Source organism: Henckelia pumila, chromosome 3 (assembly GCF_033568475.1).
Source record: "Henckelia pumila isolate YLH828 chromosome 3, ASM3356847v2, whole genome shotgun sequence".
NCBI lineage: Eukaryota > Viridiplantae > Streptophyta > Magnoliopsida > Lamiales > Gesneriaceae > Henckelia > Henckelia pumila.
Window position 1 is genome coordinate 20,755,201 of NC_133122.1, and position 19,387 is coordinate 20,774,587.

General features: G+C 30.0%; 1 protein-coding gene across 2 annotated transcripts; it reads left to right on the plus strand.

The window, feature by feature from the left end:
* Positions 1–1,351: 1,351 nt before the first annotated feature.
* Positions 1,352–7,853, plus strand: LOC140890948 (tropinone reductase homolog). Of its 2 annotated transcripts, XM_073299129.1 has the most exons (6): positions 1,352–1,512; positions 3,151–3,229; positions 3,359–3,566; positions 6,959–7,175; positions 7,275–7,381; positions 7,507–7,853. In XM_073299129.1, the coding sequence occupies exons 2-6, from the start codon at positions 3,192–3,194 to the stop codon at positions 7,687–7,689; spliced, it is 753 nt and encodes a 250-aa protein (XP_073155230.1). In that variant the 5' UTR covers positions 1,352–1,512; positions 3,151–3,191; the 3' UTR covers positions 7,690–7,853. The 2 variants fall into 2 exon arrangements, with proteins under 2 accessions (XP_073155230.1, XP_073155229.1); XM_073299128.1 differs by lacking the exon at positions 1,352–1,512 and having other exon boundaries at positions 2,976–3,229.
* Positions 7,854–19,387: the final 11,534 nt, after the last annotated feature.

Here is a 19,387-nt window from a genome sequence, read left to right on the forward strand (position 1 = left end):
GAAATCCGTAATTTCCTAAAAGATGCTATAATGGTTCTCTTGAGTATTGGTTCTAGCATTGAACAGTTTGAACGCTCTAATTCATAATTAGATTATGAATTAACTGCTCACTAGTGAATCAATTATATATACTTGAGATTTTAGATACAAACACAGGGGTAAAACGATAATTCACTCAGCTCTAATTGTGAACCATGAATGGAGGATTGATTAACATGTAATTATTATATCGATCGACTATTCAAATATTTTTGGATAAACATGTTTCATATTTTTCAAGAGTTCAGATCTAGGTTTTTAGTGGAGTAACCTTTGAAATAATAAATTAGATAATTAATTAAAAAGATTTAATTATTTTTTTCTAAATTTATTGGATCTTGAGATTATGGGTCCATGGTCCCCAAACCATCTTCACACAATCATGATGGATTGATTAATTATTAATTCTCAAAAATTAATTAAACTAGTATTTCGCTGCACACGCTGCGTGCTCGTACATTTCGTTTTTTTAACGAAAAAAAATAAATAATAAATTGTAAAATTAAAAAAATAAATAAAAATATAACGTTTTCTTAAACAAATATTCACAAAAAATAGATATATCTTATAAAGTGAGTGTCATTTTTGTAAATAAAATAATATCAAATGGCACAAAGTGAGCTTTTAATGGCTAGAAAAGAGGAAACCGTATAAAATGACTATTTTGCACAATAATTTTTGTTTTATTGAAAATTAAGTTATGAGATAATGGTAATTTCAAATCAAGCTTCACCAATTAATTGAAAGTTTTTTAATTAGAGAGTCTCTACTTTAATAATATAGTAAGATAATAAAACTATTTATTATTTAATAAAGATAGTACATTTTATATTTTTAATTTGATTATAAATAAATTTTTTTGGAAATAGAGAGAATAATTATTTTAGATAATTTTGAGATATTTGATAACTATTTGAATGTCAAATAATTCCAATATTAGAATTGTATATTGTTATCTGATTCTATAGAAATTCAAACAAGATTTGATTTTTTAATAATAGACATCAAATATTAGTTATTTGACCATTATTTAAAAATCAAAATTTTGAATTAGTTTTTGTTTCTAGATTCGAGAACCATTTTTTGGTTTTCAAAGTTGGTTACAAATTTGAAATTCAGTCATGTAAATCCCAAATTAAATCAGTTGGGATTTTATTTTAATTTATTTTTTAATAAAAAAATTATTTTTCAAATATTGAAATATTTGATCGATTAATATTTTATCTATAAAGATAGTCTTCTCACTTTCAAATCAATCGATCAAATTTTGTAGATTCATACACATGCACGTCTCATTCTGTCAGACTAGAATTTTTGTGAAAAATTCTAATAAAGAATTTGTAAGAAAATTAAAGAGTTAGCCCACCCCTTTATCCGTTGATTGATTCGAAGATTGGCGGAAAAGATCGTGGAACTTAAAGAATTTCAGAGGAGTGGATCGCATACACGAAGTGAATCATCCAAAGGATTTTGGTAACGATTCTAATTTCCAATTCCATAGTAGAATCTTATTCATTAAATTTATTATAATATTTTGCATGTTTAATTATAAAAGAACTTTATCCAAAAAAAAATTAATAAAAGAATTTGTGAAGTTTTTATAATTAAATTAGATCATTTGTTCGACCTATAAAAAAAAATTCGTGAAAAAAATTTAAAAGTCGTTTAATCTTAATTTTCACATATATATTTTCGTTGTGCATCGAACATAAAAACCAAGAGTGAAAACTATCACTAATCCATCTCTTTTTGCATCTGAAGCTCCTATCATTAACATCATCCATCGTTATAGTAGTCAAGCTTTTTCTTTTGCTCTACATTTTTTTAGATGACCGACTAATTGTGTAGCTCATGTGTTAGCTTTTTATGGTTTATCGTCTGGGGCATTACTAGATTGTGTTTTTATCTTTTGTTTTTAAGCTCTTTTGTAAACGATGATGTGATGGAATGATATCTTATCGGTTTATTAAAAAAATAAAGCCATCAAATTATTATTCTTTTTTTTTACGTGGGAGCTCGCAGCCGCTACCTTTCGGTGCGCTCAGATTGTGTAAATTTTTATCTTTTGTTTTTAAGCTCTTTTGTAAACGATGATGTGATGAAATGATATCTTATCGGTTTATTAAAAAAAATCCATCAAATTATTATTATTAAAAAAAAGCCTGCAAACTAGGCCAATCAGGTAAACCACACTAGGCCAGTTTAGTAAACCACACTAGGCATGTCATGTGTGACAGGCTAGTTGAAGAAGATGTTGGCAAGGGGAATCGAACTCCATAGCCAAAAGTTCACCTACTACACCAACTTGGACACCTTATGGGGCATCAAATTCTTATTCTTATTAGTATATATACGAGTTTAATTTGTGTGTATGTGAAGACAATATTTGAAAAAATATATGTTATAAGCTGTGTGTAGAGTTGGAAACAGCCGAAGAATCACATAGAAGACACGCAACTAAAACAATTAGCATTGGTACATGAGGAAAAGCTCAATGAGAAGCTCTTTTTTCTAGCTAAATAATTGGTTCTCTCTAAATTAATATAATATTTCGTAATCGGAAGCCTGCCTAATCTAAAATAAAGATAATAATGAGTTTACCGAAATACCGAACTTTTGGTATCATTAAAGTTCGGTATAGACCAAAATATTGCAACAATAAATACATAAATAAAAGACTATATAATATTTTTAAATAATAAATTAAAAATTAAAAAATATGTAAGTTTTTTCCCGTATATTACATGTATCAATATTGTATCGAAATTTCAATATATCGCAAAATTTTTGTATAATGATATGTTAATTATTCATATCGAAAATTTTGGTATACCGATACAATATAATAAAAAATGGTACGGTATATATGATATAATACCCTTATCAGTCATAAAATCACATAATCACATTGCCAATAAATATATATAAAAAAATAAAAAGAAAAACTTTATCCCTTGCGCAGGCCGAAACCTTTCCAAGCCTTCACATCGACATAAAATAAAATAAAAAAAAATATTGAGAAACAAATTTGCTATAAATACTAGTCGTCCCAGCCAGGAAGAGTAATTTGTCCATAGAAATTAACTGTAAAATTGACAATGGCAAATGAAGCGCATGGTTGCAGCAGACAACGCAGATGGACACTCCAAGGAATGACAGCACTCGTAACCGGCGGCACCAGAGGAATTGGGTAATTATTAATTATTAAATACAATTAATATCGATTCTGATCTGATATCTTTTCTTTCTTATTAAATTAAATCCTTTGATTAATTTCTCTATATGCATGAATGATATTAATAAATAAATAAATTTGCAGTTACGCCATAGTTGAGGAGCTAGCAGGATTTGGTGCGAGTGTGTATATTTGTTCAAGAAACCAGCAAGAAATCAGCGAAAGGCTTAAAGAATGGGAAGCCAAAGGGTACAAAGTAAAGGGTTCCCCCTGCGATTTGTCTTCCGCCACTCAAAGAGAACAACTCATCAAAACTGTATCTTTAGCCTTTGCTGGCAAGCTCAATATTCTTGTAAGTATTTCTTTTTCTTTATCATAATTTTATTATAACTTTGATTTTTTTAAAAAATGAAAGACATAGCTTATTAATTAAATTTTTAGTGGGTTTTTATATGTTTGTTTTTCTTTTTTTTTTACTTTTCATGGGACGTTCATGCAATTAGCCCCTAAATAATCAGTAATGGTAAATTGGAAATTTGATTAACGTCCTTTCATGGTTCTTTGTCATGTGTATTTGGGAAAAATTTTGTTAAACACTTCGTAATTAAGTAAAGAGTCCAACTTTAATATCGACTCGACTATATAGACAATATATAGCTATATCTTGATTTCTCAAACATGAGAGAAGAGAACCGGCCTAGCTAATTATTTGTAATTTGTTAAAGACATCTATCTCTGTATTATTCAGTGATTGGTTTGGGTGTTGGGAGACCTGGCCTTTGGATGCAGATATGTACATGTGAAGAGCATGCATGTAGCATAAGACAATAATAATATTGTTTTATATTATGAGATATTGGTCTGTGAATTCTTGCACAATTGAAGAAGTTTGTCCTTTGTGTGTGTACTGTATTTGTACTTTTATGGGGGAAGGAATCGAATAGCATAATAAATTCAAGAGATTTTTGCTAGAGATTTTTTTTTTTATCAAGAAAAATGTGTCCAAAAAAATATCTTTAATTGGGCTTGCGTAAATTGAAAGGAATGATTGAGACCTTAAATCTGAAAAGTATATATAGGAATGATTGAAAAAGTCATCAAATGAAATATATTTATGCATAAGGTGGATCAAACCTTCAAAGTGGCTCCTTTATTCTATACACAAAGGGACAACGATCGATCATAACATGGACCACTGTGTCCTGTGAACCGATCGAGAAGTGGACAAGGAGACTCTCTTATCTTATTTGAAAATTTATTTGAATATATATATATATATATATATATATGATCAGTTAGTTTGAAATCTGATGTGGTTTTCATTCCGACGATGCTTTAATTATTAGTGATGCTCTAGTGCACGTTTTTGTGCTTGTAAAGTTTGTGTTTTTTTAAAAAAAAAAGATTAAAAAACAAAAAATATAGTATTTTTATAAATAAATAGCCACTAAAATGCAACAAATTCATCAATTTTAGAGGTGTCTGACATTTTCATAAATAGGAAAGACACCAAAGGTTACAAAATTAATCATTTTGGTAAATAAGATAAAATTTAATGGTTAAAAAAAGATAAGGTCATATAAAATGACTAATTTATCTAATAATTTAGTTTTTGTTGTGAATTAAGTTAGGATATAATATTGATTTTATCTCAAACTTCATCAATTAATTAAAAGTTAGTTAAATATTAATTAAATGACTCTACTATAATAATAATATAATAAGATTCCAAAAATTTTGGTATTATTTATTAATGATAGTTTTGTTGCATTATTAAGATTAATGTATGATCAAATGTTTGTTGTTTTATCGAAATATATCAAACTCCAATCTTTTAAATCGTATATCAACTCAACTGTCTTGATCACACTCTGTCAGTAAGGCAAATTATTGTACCTTGACAATTATAATAAGGCAAATTATTGTACCTTGACAATTATAATAAATCTTATTGTGTTAAATTATTTTATAATCTATAAAAATTTAGCCATTTGGTTAAAAAAAAAAAATTCAAACTGTGAGATACTACTTATTTGTTAGTAATGCCATTTTTTAGAAAGTTCTGTCATCTGTGATGCCATTTTAATTAATTAACTATCGTGCAAAACGTGCTTTTACTCTATCTTTATTTTCTTAATGTCTTAGGCCATCTCCAATCCATATCTTCTAAATTTCATCATCTATCCTCTAAAATAGAGATACTTGATCTCTATTTTCAAAAAACTTCTCCAACCCATATCCTCTAAATATTACCAAATGCTCAATTTTTTTCTCTTTTAAAACATATATATATATATAATAAAATAATTATATAATATATTTTTCAACTGTATTAATTCGATATGGTTAAAATAAAAATCGTGCAATATATTAATAATTATGTATTATAATTTTAAACATATTAAAAAATAAAAATTTACACGACTCGTTTTTTTTAATAACCTTGTTCATTATTCCCATTTAATGTTATTTAAAAATAATAAAATTACAATTAATTTATTAAAAAATTAAAAAAAATCAAATAAATTTTAACTAAACTAAAAAAATGAAACACTGAAATTAATTTTAAAAAATTTTAAAAATAAAATGGATCAAATTAAAAATGGGAGAACACTCAAATTAATAAAAAATTGGACCAATTAACCCACTAATATTTAATATAAAAACTGAAAATAATATAAAATAATTTGAAATAGGGACCAAAAAATAAACTAATCATTTAAAGGGTTTAAATAATAATTTTGGAGAATGGCATTTTCGTAAATATGTCATCCTCCAAAACCATACTCCATTTAAATAGTGATCCTCCATGTAGCATCCTCCAAAATGGAGGATGCAAATAGAGTACGGTTATAGGCCAAACTATCCTCCATTTTGGAGAAATCCTCCAAAATGGAGGATGTTTGGTTCCATGGATAATATATATAGAGTTTTGATCTCACGCACCATGGGGTTTCACGTGCATCCGTACCCAAAATAACTCCGATTGTCTTGAAATTTTTACGGTAGGATTGTCTCGAAAATGCGAATCCATCGATATATCATATGATAAAAAGTTCTACCTCAGTGTTCGGAAATAGGAAGATGATCGAAAATTGCATATATATTTCACCTAATTTCCCGTCATCTTCCTATTTCCGAACACTGAAGTTGAACTTTTTATCATATGATATATCGATTGATTCGCAATTTCGAGACGATCCTACCGTGAAAATTTCAAGACAATCGGAGTTATTTTGGGCACGGGTGCACGTGGAACCCCACGCACCCTATGAGAGGTGAGATCAAAACTCTATATATATATATATATATATATATATATATATATATATATATATATGCCGTGCATATTCATATGAGAAAATTGCAAAAATAGTTATGAACTTATGAAATTGATTTTGTTTTGCCTAGTCAAAGTTTATTGGTAATCTTGATGATTTTTAATACTTTTTATAATTATTAGTCCCAATGCAAACGTGGTGCTAGCTAAAGCAAAGTTTTTTTTTTTTTTTTTTTTATACTTACATACATCAGCTCTGTTAAATTACAATATTACTGAAAACATAATATGATTTAATTCCATGTAATTTTTTCAAATTTTAAACGTATATAGCACACATACCACTGAAAACGCGTACAAAAAAGGGTGAAAACATGTTTTTGGATATACATACGTACACATGCATGACTGAATCTTGATCATCTACATATTTCGTTTAGAACTGAATCTTGATCTACATATAGGTAAATAATGCTGGAATAAGTTTGATAAAGAGAGCATTTGATCATACCGCTGACGACTACTCTCGTGTGATGGCCACAAACTTGGAGTCCCCTTACCATATATCTCAACTTGCTTACCCTCTTTTAAAAGCATCTCAAGTTGCCAGTGTAGTCTTCATATCTTCTGTTGCTGGTGGCATGGCTTTGCCTGCTATGTCCGCCTATGCTGCATCCAAAGGTCATGATTTAATTTATATATATTATATTGTTACATTTTTTTGTTCATGATCATTCATATTTCAGTCCTGTTGATATATATATATATATATATCTTTAGGTGCAATAAATCAGCTGACGAGGAACTTGGCGTGCGAGTGGGCTAAGGATAACATCCGTACCAATACGGTCGCGCCATGGGGGGTTCGGACGACTATCTTGAAACCTGTATGAGTCCATACATATATAATATCTGTTGTGATATATATATATATATATATATATCCAAGTTTTGTTTTTCTATGACATTAAATAATGTTATAAAGATATAATATTGTTTGATGATTAAGTAGGAGGACATTGATCCAAGCCTGCTTGCGATGCTTACGTCGCTGATAGGTCGAACCCCGATCACAAGAATAGCAGAGCCTGAGGAGGTGTCTTCACTGGTCGCATTTCTTTGCCTTCCCGCTGCTTCCTATATTACTGGCCAGGTTATTTACGTCGATGGAGGATACACTGCTGGAGGATTCTAGCTCTCCAATTCATGATTTTTATTCTTCCAAATTCCATCGGAACCATTTCATTTAAGCAACCTAGCTAAAACGTGCATGCATCTCTTGACTTCAAAGTTTGTCTCAATTAGGAACATATATCATGTAATATTTATTCTGATTAGAAAAAGGAGTCTCTCACAAAATTGACCAGTGAAATCGTCTCACATGAGTTTTTATGTTAAATGGTTGGTTTTAAAATATAAATTATAAAAATTAATTGATATACATACATGAAATTAAGCTAATTTATCATCCTTAAATATTCATTTTTATAATAAAATATTCAAAGTACATTTGCTGATTACTCATTTAGGTTGTATAGTTGGATAGAATTTGGACTTAATTTTGAAAAAAAAAAAATTAAATAAGTTGAGAATTTGGACTTTAAATTACTATAAATTGGCCGGGAAAGTTTAAACTTGATTTTATTTATTAAAAAAATAAATTAAAATATCAGGTTGGATACAAAAAGCACTCAATTCCAAATATATCCAAATCTATATAACAACTTTAAAGTTTTGGAATCCCTATACTCAGGTAAACTTTGTATTCAACGCGAGACGTACGTACCCGAGATAGTTATCTTTTATATCCTGAATGTGCCGTTCAAAATATGTTAGGAAAAATATTGTTTAATTATATATAGAATTTATAATTCTGTTTGATTAGGATTTTCTATCAATCGCCAAGTCAAATACTCATCGGACAAGCCTGAACTGAGTTTTACATAAAATGAATTAATTAGTTACAAGAATACATAGGCATGCACTGCACTTAATTAATTAATGCCCAACTTAATTATTATATAAATATATATTAGATTAAGTTTATAATAATATCAATCTACCTAACATAACAGATACTATAAGTTTCGTCATAGTCAAATAATTGCCATCATTTTCTAATTTCAAAATTAAATATTGTTGTATATATAATGAAAACAACACCATGAAATATTAAATTAAAGGGGACAAATATATTAGTCTTTGGCTGGAACTGAAGAATCTGTGACATCATCTTGATTTGTTTAATTAATTAAAATTGTTTTAGAAGATACACTTTAATCTCAGTTGGGATAAAAAAAAAGAAAAGGAGTATATATATATAATTAAATGTTTGTTACTTCTTTTGTTCTTTGGTCACACATATTCTTACGCAAGAAATGACATCATCTGTTAACTAGTAAATTAAACTCAATGGAGTGGGTATAAACTTAAGACATTCAAAATCATTAACATGGTTTGTAATCGATGTGGCATAAACGTCTTATATTTTAGACGGATTTTCAAGTTCGAGACATAAGTATAATAGTCTTAAAACAAATCATCTTTGAAATATATACTAGCACCTTTTCCAAGATCTAATTCTAATTGGAATATAATCATGAATCATGATGAACGACTCAACTTCTACATTTACTTTATATATATATATATATGAGTAATGATACCCTGCACACCCTTACCCTGCACACCTGTGGGCACCTGCCTACGTGGCGCGCCCACAACCACACAATTGTTTTTTACAAAAACTGGCTGACCAATCATGGACCGCCACGTATGCGGTACTCATGTTACCCTGCACACCTAGGGTGCAGGGTATCATTTCTATATATATATATATATTCTTTAATGGTCAAGTCATCTTCACATGCATGTATTCATTAAATTATTTTCAGATAATTTAAAAAAAATGTTTAATACATTTGTATTCAATTTTAATAAAATAAAATAAAATACGTAAACAAACATTTTTATTTTATTCAATTGATTGTTGTCTTGGGCCTCCAGGGAACTTCAAACCAAATGCTTCATTGATTTTCTCATTTAATGATTATTAAAGTGGATGCATTTAAATTTTTTGGCATTTTGGCGTCTGGGCAAGGGAAACGACATTTTATTTCTTTTTTTTTTTTTGTCTACATTTAAATAATTAAAAAAATTTCATTAAAATTTTATATGGCATGACATAAGTGAAGCTTCAGTGAGGATACAATTTAATTTGGTGGAAACTCGTTGTCTGAATATTTCTTCAAATCTTCTTCAAGGCAACAATATCTCATTATTATGATTCGTCCACCGAAATAATCAAATTATTTTTAGGGCCTGTGGTTCAGCTGTCTCTACAAAATAATTTTAAGTTTAGCGATTTATTTAATTAATCGTACGTGCTTCTATAAAATGTGTTATATCATATTTTAACAAACTTCATATATAAGATAAGATATATATGAATCATCGCCAAAAGATATGGCTTTACAATTACCCATTAACGAAAATATATTTCATCATAAATAACATCATGTACGTGGTGAAGCCAGTGCCGGCTCCAAGGGGAGGCGGCCTAAGCGGCTGCCTAGGGCCTCCCTTGGCGGGGGCCTCAATTTTTTTTAAATTTTTTTTAAGTATTATTTGTTTTATATATATTTAAAATATTACGTAAATCTATTTATGTTGTTTAAAATTCGATTGTGGTCAATTTTTTGTACTTTTTTTTATAATTTATTTAGTAAAAAATATATATATATTTATTTAAACAAAAATCTCTTTTTTTCGTTAAATTGATTCACTCAAATGAGTTAGATTATTCAAATTGGGGCAATCATCTTTCGTTTATTTATTGAATGAGATTTATTTTTGTCTATTTTTGTACTGCGGTTGATTTTTTTTTAATTGATTTAATTTTTGGTCTCGATATACTAAAATTTTGTAATTTGCTTATTCGACAATGAGAATGATTTTTACTTAATTAGATTATAATTATTCCTTGTTTAAGTTACTATTTAAATTATAATTTATATTTTTTTTCAGATTTGTTGTGACAAAAATATATTATTTATGCTTCCTTAATTTGGAGATTTTTATTCTACTTGTATTATGCATTAATTCATCTCTGACTAATGAGATTTGAGAATTCATCGAGTTTTTTTTAGTTTTAGTTTTATTTTTTATATTTCGATTCAATTGTTTATGTTATTATTTTTAGTTACAAAAATTTGAAATTGATTTTTAGATAAAGTGATTTTATCGATGTTTAATTAAAAAAAATTATATAGCTCTCTCCCATAAATATTTTTCTAGGCTCTAATATTCTGGAGAAGGTTCTGGGTGAAGCATGGCTAATTCGTGCAGTCTAGTAGAAAATTACATGTCAGCTAACTCAATCCACTTGGTATTTTTTTTTTAAATGTCCAGTTGGGCAAATTATGTATATATTTTTATGCTAAATTTGTATTCTCGACATATCTAGACAAAGGTGGAATATCGAACCAAAATGCCGACTTTTCGAGATATCGTATTGAAATTTTTTTGATATATAGACATTTTTTTGTATATCGAATTTTTTTCGTTATCTGTACGGTATCAGTATGGACATTTTCCATATCAGAATTTCGAATTTCAATATCGATAGCAGTATAAAATTTTTTTCATACCAATATTTTTTATACGGTATACCGAAACTCACCCTACATGTAGACTCGATGGAGTAATCGTCTCTGTAATTTAAATATGTAATTTTAAAAAAAATCCAGTTGGGCATATAAATTTATTTTCTTGAAAAAAGAAGAAGAAATATATATATAACCTCAATGACAAGTGGTATCTACCAGGAAGGTCTATGCCACCCCAAAGGGCAATGCCCTGAGGTGGCATGGCAGAGTATAATTGATTAAAATTAGTGGACCCCACGTGGGGCCCACTAATTTTAACTAATCACGGGTTGCCACGCCATCCCCAGGGCAATGCCCTTGGAGTGGCATAGAATTTCCCGTATCTACCGGATTGCAGAGTAATGATTTGTTATTATATTATACAAATCGCGACATTTATACATAGCTGCTAGAGAATTAAAATTCTGAACATACTGAAACATCTTAAAACTACTACTGAATTTTTTTTTAAATCTCTTATTATAAAATAATGAATATAAATATATATATGCCCATACATATATATATCGTACTTAAAAATAACTTTACTTAATTTAAAATAAAAATACACAAAAAATACAATAAAGGTACACGCATGCAATTAAATACTTAAAACTAATTACTAAATAATAATTTATAAGAATGTCATAATAAAATTCCTAAATAATATTTCTTTCACAAAAATTCATGAAAACTTAGAAAATAATTACTTAAATGTAAAATCCATGCATATACTAAAAATCTATAATAATAATACATATGCGGAAATATATGTTCTAGTCTCAACATAAAAATCATCTTAGAGCAATGGTCACGGGTTCTAGCCGCCTGGATACTCATATGCCCTCGCCACCAGTCGGAAACACATTAACTTCATTAACATTCTGCTCACCTGCACCATTTAAATCTAGTGAGCCTAGAGGCTCAGCACGTTCTATCCTTATATAACAAAATGAAACCACACACAAGCACACATCATATAAAATACGTGAATAATAATTATACGTGCATGCTCTTAAAATATTATGCATATAAACATGAATAAATAATTATAATGCTTCATCATCATGCTAAACATAAACATCATATTTAATAAATCTCATAAAATGTCTTACATAATTTCTTAGTTCTCAACAGGTCGTATCCATGTCGGTGGCATCATACTGAGCGATTGATCAATCTATAAACCAACGTACGCGGCGGTGGGATTTCCACCTCTGTGCTGCCACTTCACCAGCCCTCTCAGCTGGATCCATAAGCTCATCATACTTATACATCATTAGGAAGGTCACCGGGCCCAGGTATTCCGGCCTCCAACCACATCACTTTCCACCTTCACTTCAACTTCCATAAAAATATTTTTCATAACATGCTCTTAAACTTATCATGAAAATTCTTAATGATGCATGAACATAAAAATTCTCATTATTTCTTTATTTTCATGAAAATTTGTCCATAAATATATATTTAATTTATTTTCTTAAAAATCATACTTATATATCTAATAAAAATGCATGCATGAATTAAATATATATTTACGGACATTTATTTTCCAAGGACTTGTTCGAGCTGCTGACCACTAGACTTAAACTCAAAAATTCCTAGACTGGCTCAAAAACCCAAAAGCCCAACCTGACCTGGCCCATTAAGCTTCATGGGCCCCCAGGCCCATGAAAAACTAATGGGCTCACTAAAAACATAATTTAGGCCCATCAACTTATTAACTTAAAGTTAAATTAATAAAATTATTAACTAACCATTAACTTATAAATTTGACTGATAAAATTACTAAACCCGACACAACTTGGCCCAATAATTCTCATGAATCACACGGCCCATGAAAAATTAGTGGGCTCACTTCATTAATTATTTAAGCCCAAAATTAATATTAAATTAGTGTAATTAATTAATTAAGTCAAGCCCAAACCCATTAATTATTAACTAAATCTCTTATTTAATTTAAAATAAAAATACCCGAGTTCAACTAATATAACTCAGACCCGGACCAAACTAACTCGACCCATTATATTTTAGACCCGACCCGGACTCGAAAAGCGGAGCCCGGCCTGCCAAAACACAAGACACAACCCTAGCTTACCTCTCCCTAAGCCCAACTCGAGGCAGCCCTGAGCGGCTTCAGAAAATCTGATCGTGCCGCCTGCTCAGGCCACCTTTGGTCGTGAAACCACCTCTCATACTTAGCCAACACCCAGACGGTTCTAACCCAACAAATTTTACCTCAAACCGTGGTCTGTGGAAGAAGAACGAACCAAAACACTCTAGACCTAGTTTCTGCTCGCACGCAGAACGCGAGCAGCCACTTCCGGCCGTTCGGCCGCCAATCTCGGGCAATAACCGGCCGGAGAACCACCTGAAAAATCTTCCCCAAGGTCTTGGGGTTCTAACCTAACTGGAATCACCCTAAAATACGCTCTGTGGACCGAGAACGAGCAAATCTCCCAACCTCGCTCAACCTGCGCGACCTGCTGCGCATCAGAAGATATGGCCGGTTCCAGCCCTTTCCAGCCATGAACCAGCCCTCCAAACCGACCCTAATGACCCTATATCAGACCCCTAACAAAGGTGCAGCAGTCCCGATCAAGCCGTGGTCAGAAAACTCGTCAACATGAGCCTTATGCATAAAAAACGTGATTACATGCATGAATCATGAATAATATCCTTAAATTCTGAAAACACATGCATTAACAAATCATTCATAGTAAAAATCAGTGTATATGATTTAAATGGTGGCCAAGAATGGATTCGAGACGTGCCTTGATGAATATTTACAAGAAATAACGTTTATGTCGCGTCGTACGGCTCTCCGGGACGAACAGATCTCCAACCAATATAAAATCTTAAAAGCTCGGCTACGGGGCTGTGAAAATCTTGCTGGAACGATGAAGATGATGGAGAAAGGTTGAGGGAGGCGGCTAGGGAGTTGAGGCGTGAGATAGGGTAGAAAATCTTAGTATAATATTTGGGTAGTCTAGGTTAAATATTTAAATAAATACTTTGGGTAGATAATTACTAAAATTTAAACTAAAAAAATACATGATAATTTGCTAAAAACTTAAAAATCCCGAAATAATAAAATAGGTGATTTTTAAAACTTAATAAAAGTCATTAAAATGATTTATTTTGGGTAAAAACGGACATCTAAATATACATATATATAAATACCATAATTTTCTTCAAATTATACCTTAAAATAATATTTTAAGGCTCCTAAAAATCTCCGAAAATATTTTGGGTGAAAACAAACATCTCGTCCGTCCACGGCCCCGCCTACGCGATCATAAAATAAACTTTCTCAAATAAATTCATAAACCACAGAAAACAAATTTAAATACCGAAAAAATATTTAAAACATGAAAATAAATCACATAATTTAAATAATCACTCATAAAAATAATTTAACACATTTTCACATTATTTTAAACTTATTAAATCTCTTAGTTATGCATGCGGATTTACGTAGCAAATTTTCGGACGTTACACATACTAACTTAACCAGAAATTAATATTAATCTTTTATTACTTTGTTTTGTGAAACTCCATAAACTTCGAGGAAAAATGCGGGAAAGTCTATGCTACCCCAAGGGCATTGCCCTTGGGATGGTGTGGCAATCCGTGATTGGTTAAAATTAGTAGGCCCCACGTGAGGCCCACTGATTTTAACCAATCATACTCTGACATGTCACCCCAAGGGCAGTGCTCTTGGGGTAGCATAGACTTTCCCGAAAAATGTACGGTGTTTTCAGTCACTTTTCACATGTATTATTTGGAAAAGTCGATGCTATCCATGGGGTACTACCCCATGGGTAGCGTGGAGCCATTTTATTGGATAAATCATGTGGGTCTCATATAATTTAAACCAATTATTGAGGTCCACCCTACACATGGGGTAGTACCCTATAGGTAGCATCGACTAACCCTATTATTGAATATCCTCAACTCATGATGTAATCGATTAATGAGATCCTACGTTAAGGGTAATACTCAAATCATGCATCCAATGGTTCGTATTTTTACACATATACGTAATTAATGATATATTGTTGATGTGACAAATCATGAGACATTAGATCTATCATTGGGGTAATACTCATATGCTAAGACATCGTTTGGTTTGAGTTATGTTATAAGTAATATATATAGATAAGTAATATAATGTAATAAAAAATAAATAAAAAATGATAGTTAAAATAATATTGGATTTGATTGATAGATTATGGTTTATTTGATTTGATTGATTAAATTTTATATAAAAATATTAAATGACTATTTTGTCCTTTTAACAATAAATAAAATAAAAATTATATTATTTATAAGGGGTAATATAGTAATTTGAATTCAATGATTTGATTGATATGAGATAAATAATGATTTGATTGATGTAAAATAAATAGTTAATATATGAATAAATAATATGACGAGGAAAACGTGGGATGAGATGTGATGAGTTATACATATATTAGTAATATGGTAAACATAACTCAACCGATATAACCATGCCGAGAATGAAGGAGATTTACAATAATGATGGGCCAATTAAATATTAGGATATATTAGATTGATTTTCAATAAAATAATGAGTACAAGTTAAAATTATATCTTCTTTAGAGTTAACGTCAACCGGCACCTAACTTTTATCAGAGATCAAATATAGACAAATGGAGGAGGGGGAAAAAAAGAAAAGAAATTAAAGAGGGGGAAAATTGACAATTAAACTAATTAAATCGTCCTTTAAAACGCAGAAAATGGTAGAATTGATCATATAATTTGGTTTTGTTGTTGTATTGATCATCTAAACTTGTCAAAATTTAGTTTGATCGATTAATTTTTAAATTTTAGTCTTTCTTCTGTTGAAGGAGTAATGTGACACTAAATATTACTAACAAAGTAATCATAGCACTAATTATTGTTGATGTTGTTGAAAACATTCTAAAGTACAAAAAAAAAAAGAATTAAAATTGCCCTTAAGGGGTATCCAAATTGGTGAAGTACGTGCACTCTTGGCCAGATGTCAGAAGTTAAATTCTCACTACCAACATTTTTTTTGAATTAGTCTGTCATACATGGCTTGCCTAGTGTGGTTTACCGGGCTAACGTAGCTTGCAGGTTATTGCGTTAGTATGGGAGTTTACGCTATACGCACCGAAAAGTAAAGATTGCGGGGTTTCCTCGTTATTAAAAAAAATATATAATTACTATTGCAACTATATATAATTATCTCTCTTATTATGACTTATGAGTAATATCAGACGATAAAACAAAAGTTACCCCTCCTAATTATGAATATATATATATATCATTATATTTTCTCAAAATTTTTATTTTCGATGTACCGAAGATACATATTATACAAAATAATTTTGACTGTCCTCGTTAAATTTATGACTTATATGACTGACTCTAATTTTTGTATATAAATATATATAACTAAAAATCCATTAGCAATTGCTGTTACGCATAAGATAAGTTAGACACGCAACCATATTCTAGTGAGATTTGGTGAGATGTGATGGAATGTAGTTGACACACGGTTTTCAAATTATTGCACCAAATGCTGCCCCAAGTTTTTTTTTTTTTTTTATCCTTTAATTTTGATTTTACACCTTCCACGATTATATATACTAGCCACTTTATTTCACGCATTGCGTTTAAATAGTTCATTTTTATAATAAAATTATATTTCAATTAGAACTGCCAAATAAAATTATTATATTATATATTAAATACAAAATTTGGTGGGAAAATAAAAAAATAGTTTAATGAAAAAAAAATAAAAAAAGAAATCATAATTGAGAAAAAAAATGAGATAGTGAAAGAAAGCGGTTGCGTGTTTTTTTTAATTTATGTATTATTTTAATGGACATTAAAAAATGGGCACACCAAGAGACCACTATATGGGTCTTACATAATATATAGATTTTAATGGATATTAAAAAATGGGCACACCAAGAGACCACTATATGGGTCTTACATAATATATAGATTTTAATGGACATTAAAAAATGGGCACACCAAGAGATCACTATATGACTTTACATAATATTATATATATAGAAATAGATTCATTTATAATTTTATATATAGCTAGGAAAAAACTACAAAAAAAAAAAAAAACGACAAGTCGCTTGCACCAATTAAGAGAATTTTCACACGATTTATTTCTTCATGGTCAAATCTCGAATTCAAATTTATGTATAAAAAAATGATCAAATTTCATTCCATTTAACCCAAAAAAACACTAGTGCCTTTCAATCTTTGATGCGTGCAATTTTCTTTTATGAACCTTATCTTTCTAGGCGTAAATAGCTAAGCTCAAACAAAAAAATATTACGCCACGTCATCAACCCCAACCCCTAACCCCACCCCAACCACTACTACCTCTTTTTAAACCAAGTCCAAAGCCACCACTTGGCCCAAGAAACCACAAACTTAATTGATCCCAAATTTAAGATGGAGGGCCTCATCCCTTTTGTGTATAAAGCTATCATGCAATACAAAAATGGAGGGCATGGCATGATTCGAACATGGCTGAATGAGTCTCCTTCATCTGCATACACGAGACTCCCCGGTGATTCGGGCCGGTTCTTGACTTCCGACGTCCAGCTTTTCCGGCAAGACCGCGAATTCTCTCCGACGAAAAGGGTCGTTTCGGCCAGAATTCAGTCCCCCCACGGCCACCGCTTGCCGGGTAATTCTTGGGCTGCATGATCATGCAAGGAGCACAAGTTATTTGTTACAAGCATTAAGAAATTAATGCCGATGGCAAGTTATAAATTCATCTTGCCAGGTGATGTGATTGTAATAATAGTCGAGCAAATTAACTTTTTAAGTTTAAAATGATCGTGATGATCGATCATTATTGTGTCTCAATATGTTTGATACGTTTCGTGTATCTTTGGAATGTGGAAAACCAAAAGGGTCCACACACCTTCGTATTTTGTAAAATCTTATAAAGAAAGAAATAATAATAATAAGTGTACATGATTTTATATTTTTTTCTTCTTATCATAATTTAGAGATTTTATATGTTCTATATGAATCTATATGCATATATATCATGATTAAGTTATGTTTAGGACACACACAAAATTCTTAACCCCCACCACGCCATTTTGTGAGTTGTGACATGCATGTAATATAATATATGTGTAAACGTATATATTAATTGTAAAAATTAAATTCCTGAAAGATAAGAAAATAAACTATTATTTTAATGTTTAAGATGATGAAGAACGACCTACAACAAGTAAACGATAGAGTGGGGTCTCTTTAAAGACTGAATATATACATGGGGTGGGTATTTTGTGGTGACTTGTAAAACTAATTTGATTTGAATTTTCGAAGTTGGCTCGTACATATCTATCTATCTAATAATAATGTCAAAACTTCAAAATACGAAGCATAAAGAGATTAAGAATATTTCTTAATACGTGTTTATATAAAGTTCAAAATATCAGCTGATCCACATGATCAACTGCATGTTAAAGGAATATTTGACTTTATGATGCATACACACTGCTTAAGGATTTTTTTAAAAACTATTCTACGGCTCTATATTTGTTAAACGAATCAATCTGGTTCATATCTGTAAATTTTTTGACATAAAATTTGAAGAATCATTTCACAAAATTGACTCATTAAATCATCTCATATAAGTTTACACGTGTAATAATGCAAGCCCTAAACTCGTGTCTTATATATTAATTTTATTTATATAGCTAGAGTAAAAAACTACATCACTGCTATATCTACTATCTTTATTAATTCAAGTTATTAAAGCAGAAATTTCTCCTAAAAAAATAATTTCAAGCTATATCATCGTTACACATGAATTTGGGAGAGTTTTATTAGTGAAATATTTTTTTGTTTTTCTTAAAACAACCCTCCTTAACTCTTAAATTATCGTATTTTGAAATCGAAGCAACAATATTCTTGACTGATTGTATTTTGAAGGTTTGGATATGATACCCTCAAATTATATGTACTTAATACATTCCATAAATTTTGAGTGTACCCATTACATTATTGTTTTTCAGTTACCTCTCTTAAGAAGGTTATTTTTTTTATAAAAAAAAAGGAGAAAAAGGTACCGAAATTTCATGATCATATATATCATTATAATCCAAAGTTTATAAAATAAATTAATACCAAAAAAATTTATGTTATCCTTGAAATGTTATTGTAAAAACTAAAACATTGAGAATGGCTCAAATTTTCATAAATCACTGG

Bases quoted from the DNA above. Each gene is read 5' to 3' on its own strand.
- LOC140890948 (XM_073299128.1), top strand. From the start codon at position 3,138: ATGGCAAATGAAGCGCATGGTTGCAGCAGACAACGCAGATGGACACTC. The intron at 3,230-3,358 runs GTAATTATTAAT...ATAAATTTGCAG, and splicing joins GGCGGCACCAGAGGAATTGG to TTACGCCATAGTTGAGGAGC. The intron at 7,176-7,274 runs GTCATGATTTAA...ATATATCTTTAG, and splicing joins CGCCTATGCTGCATCCAAAG to GTGCAATAAATCAGCTGACG.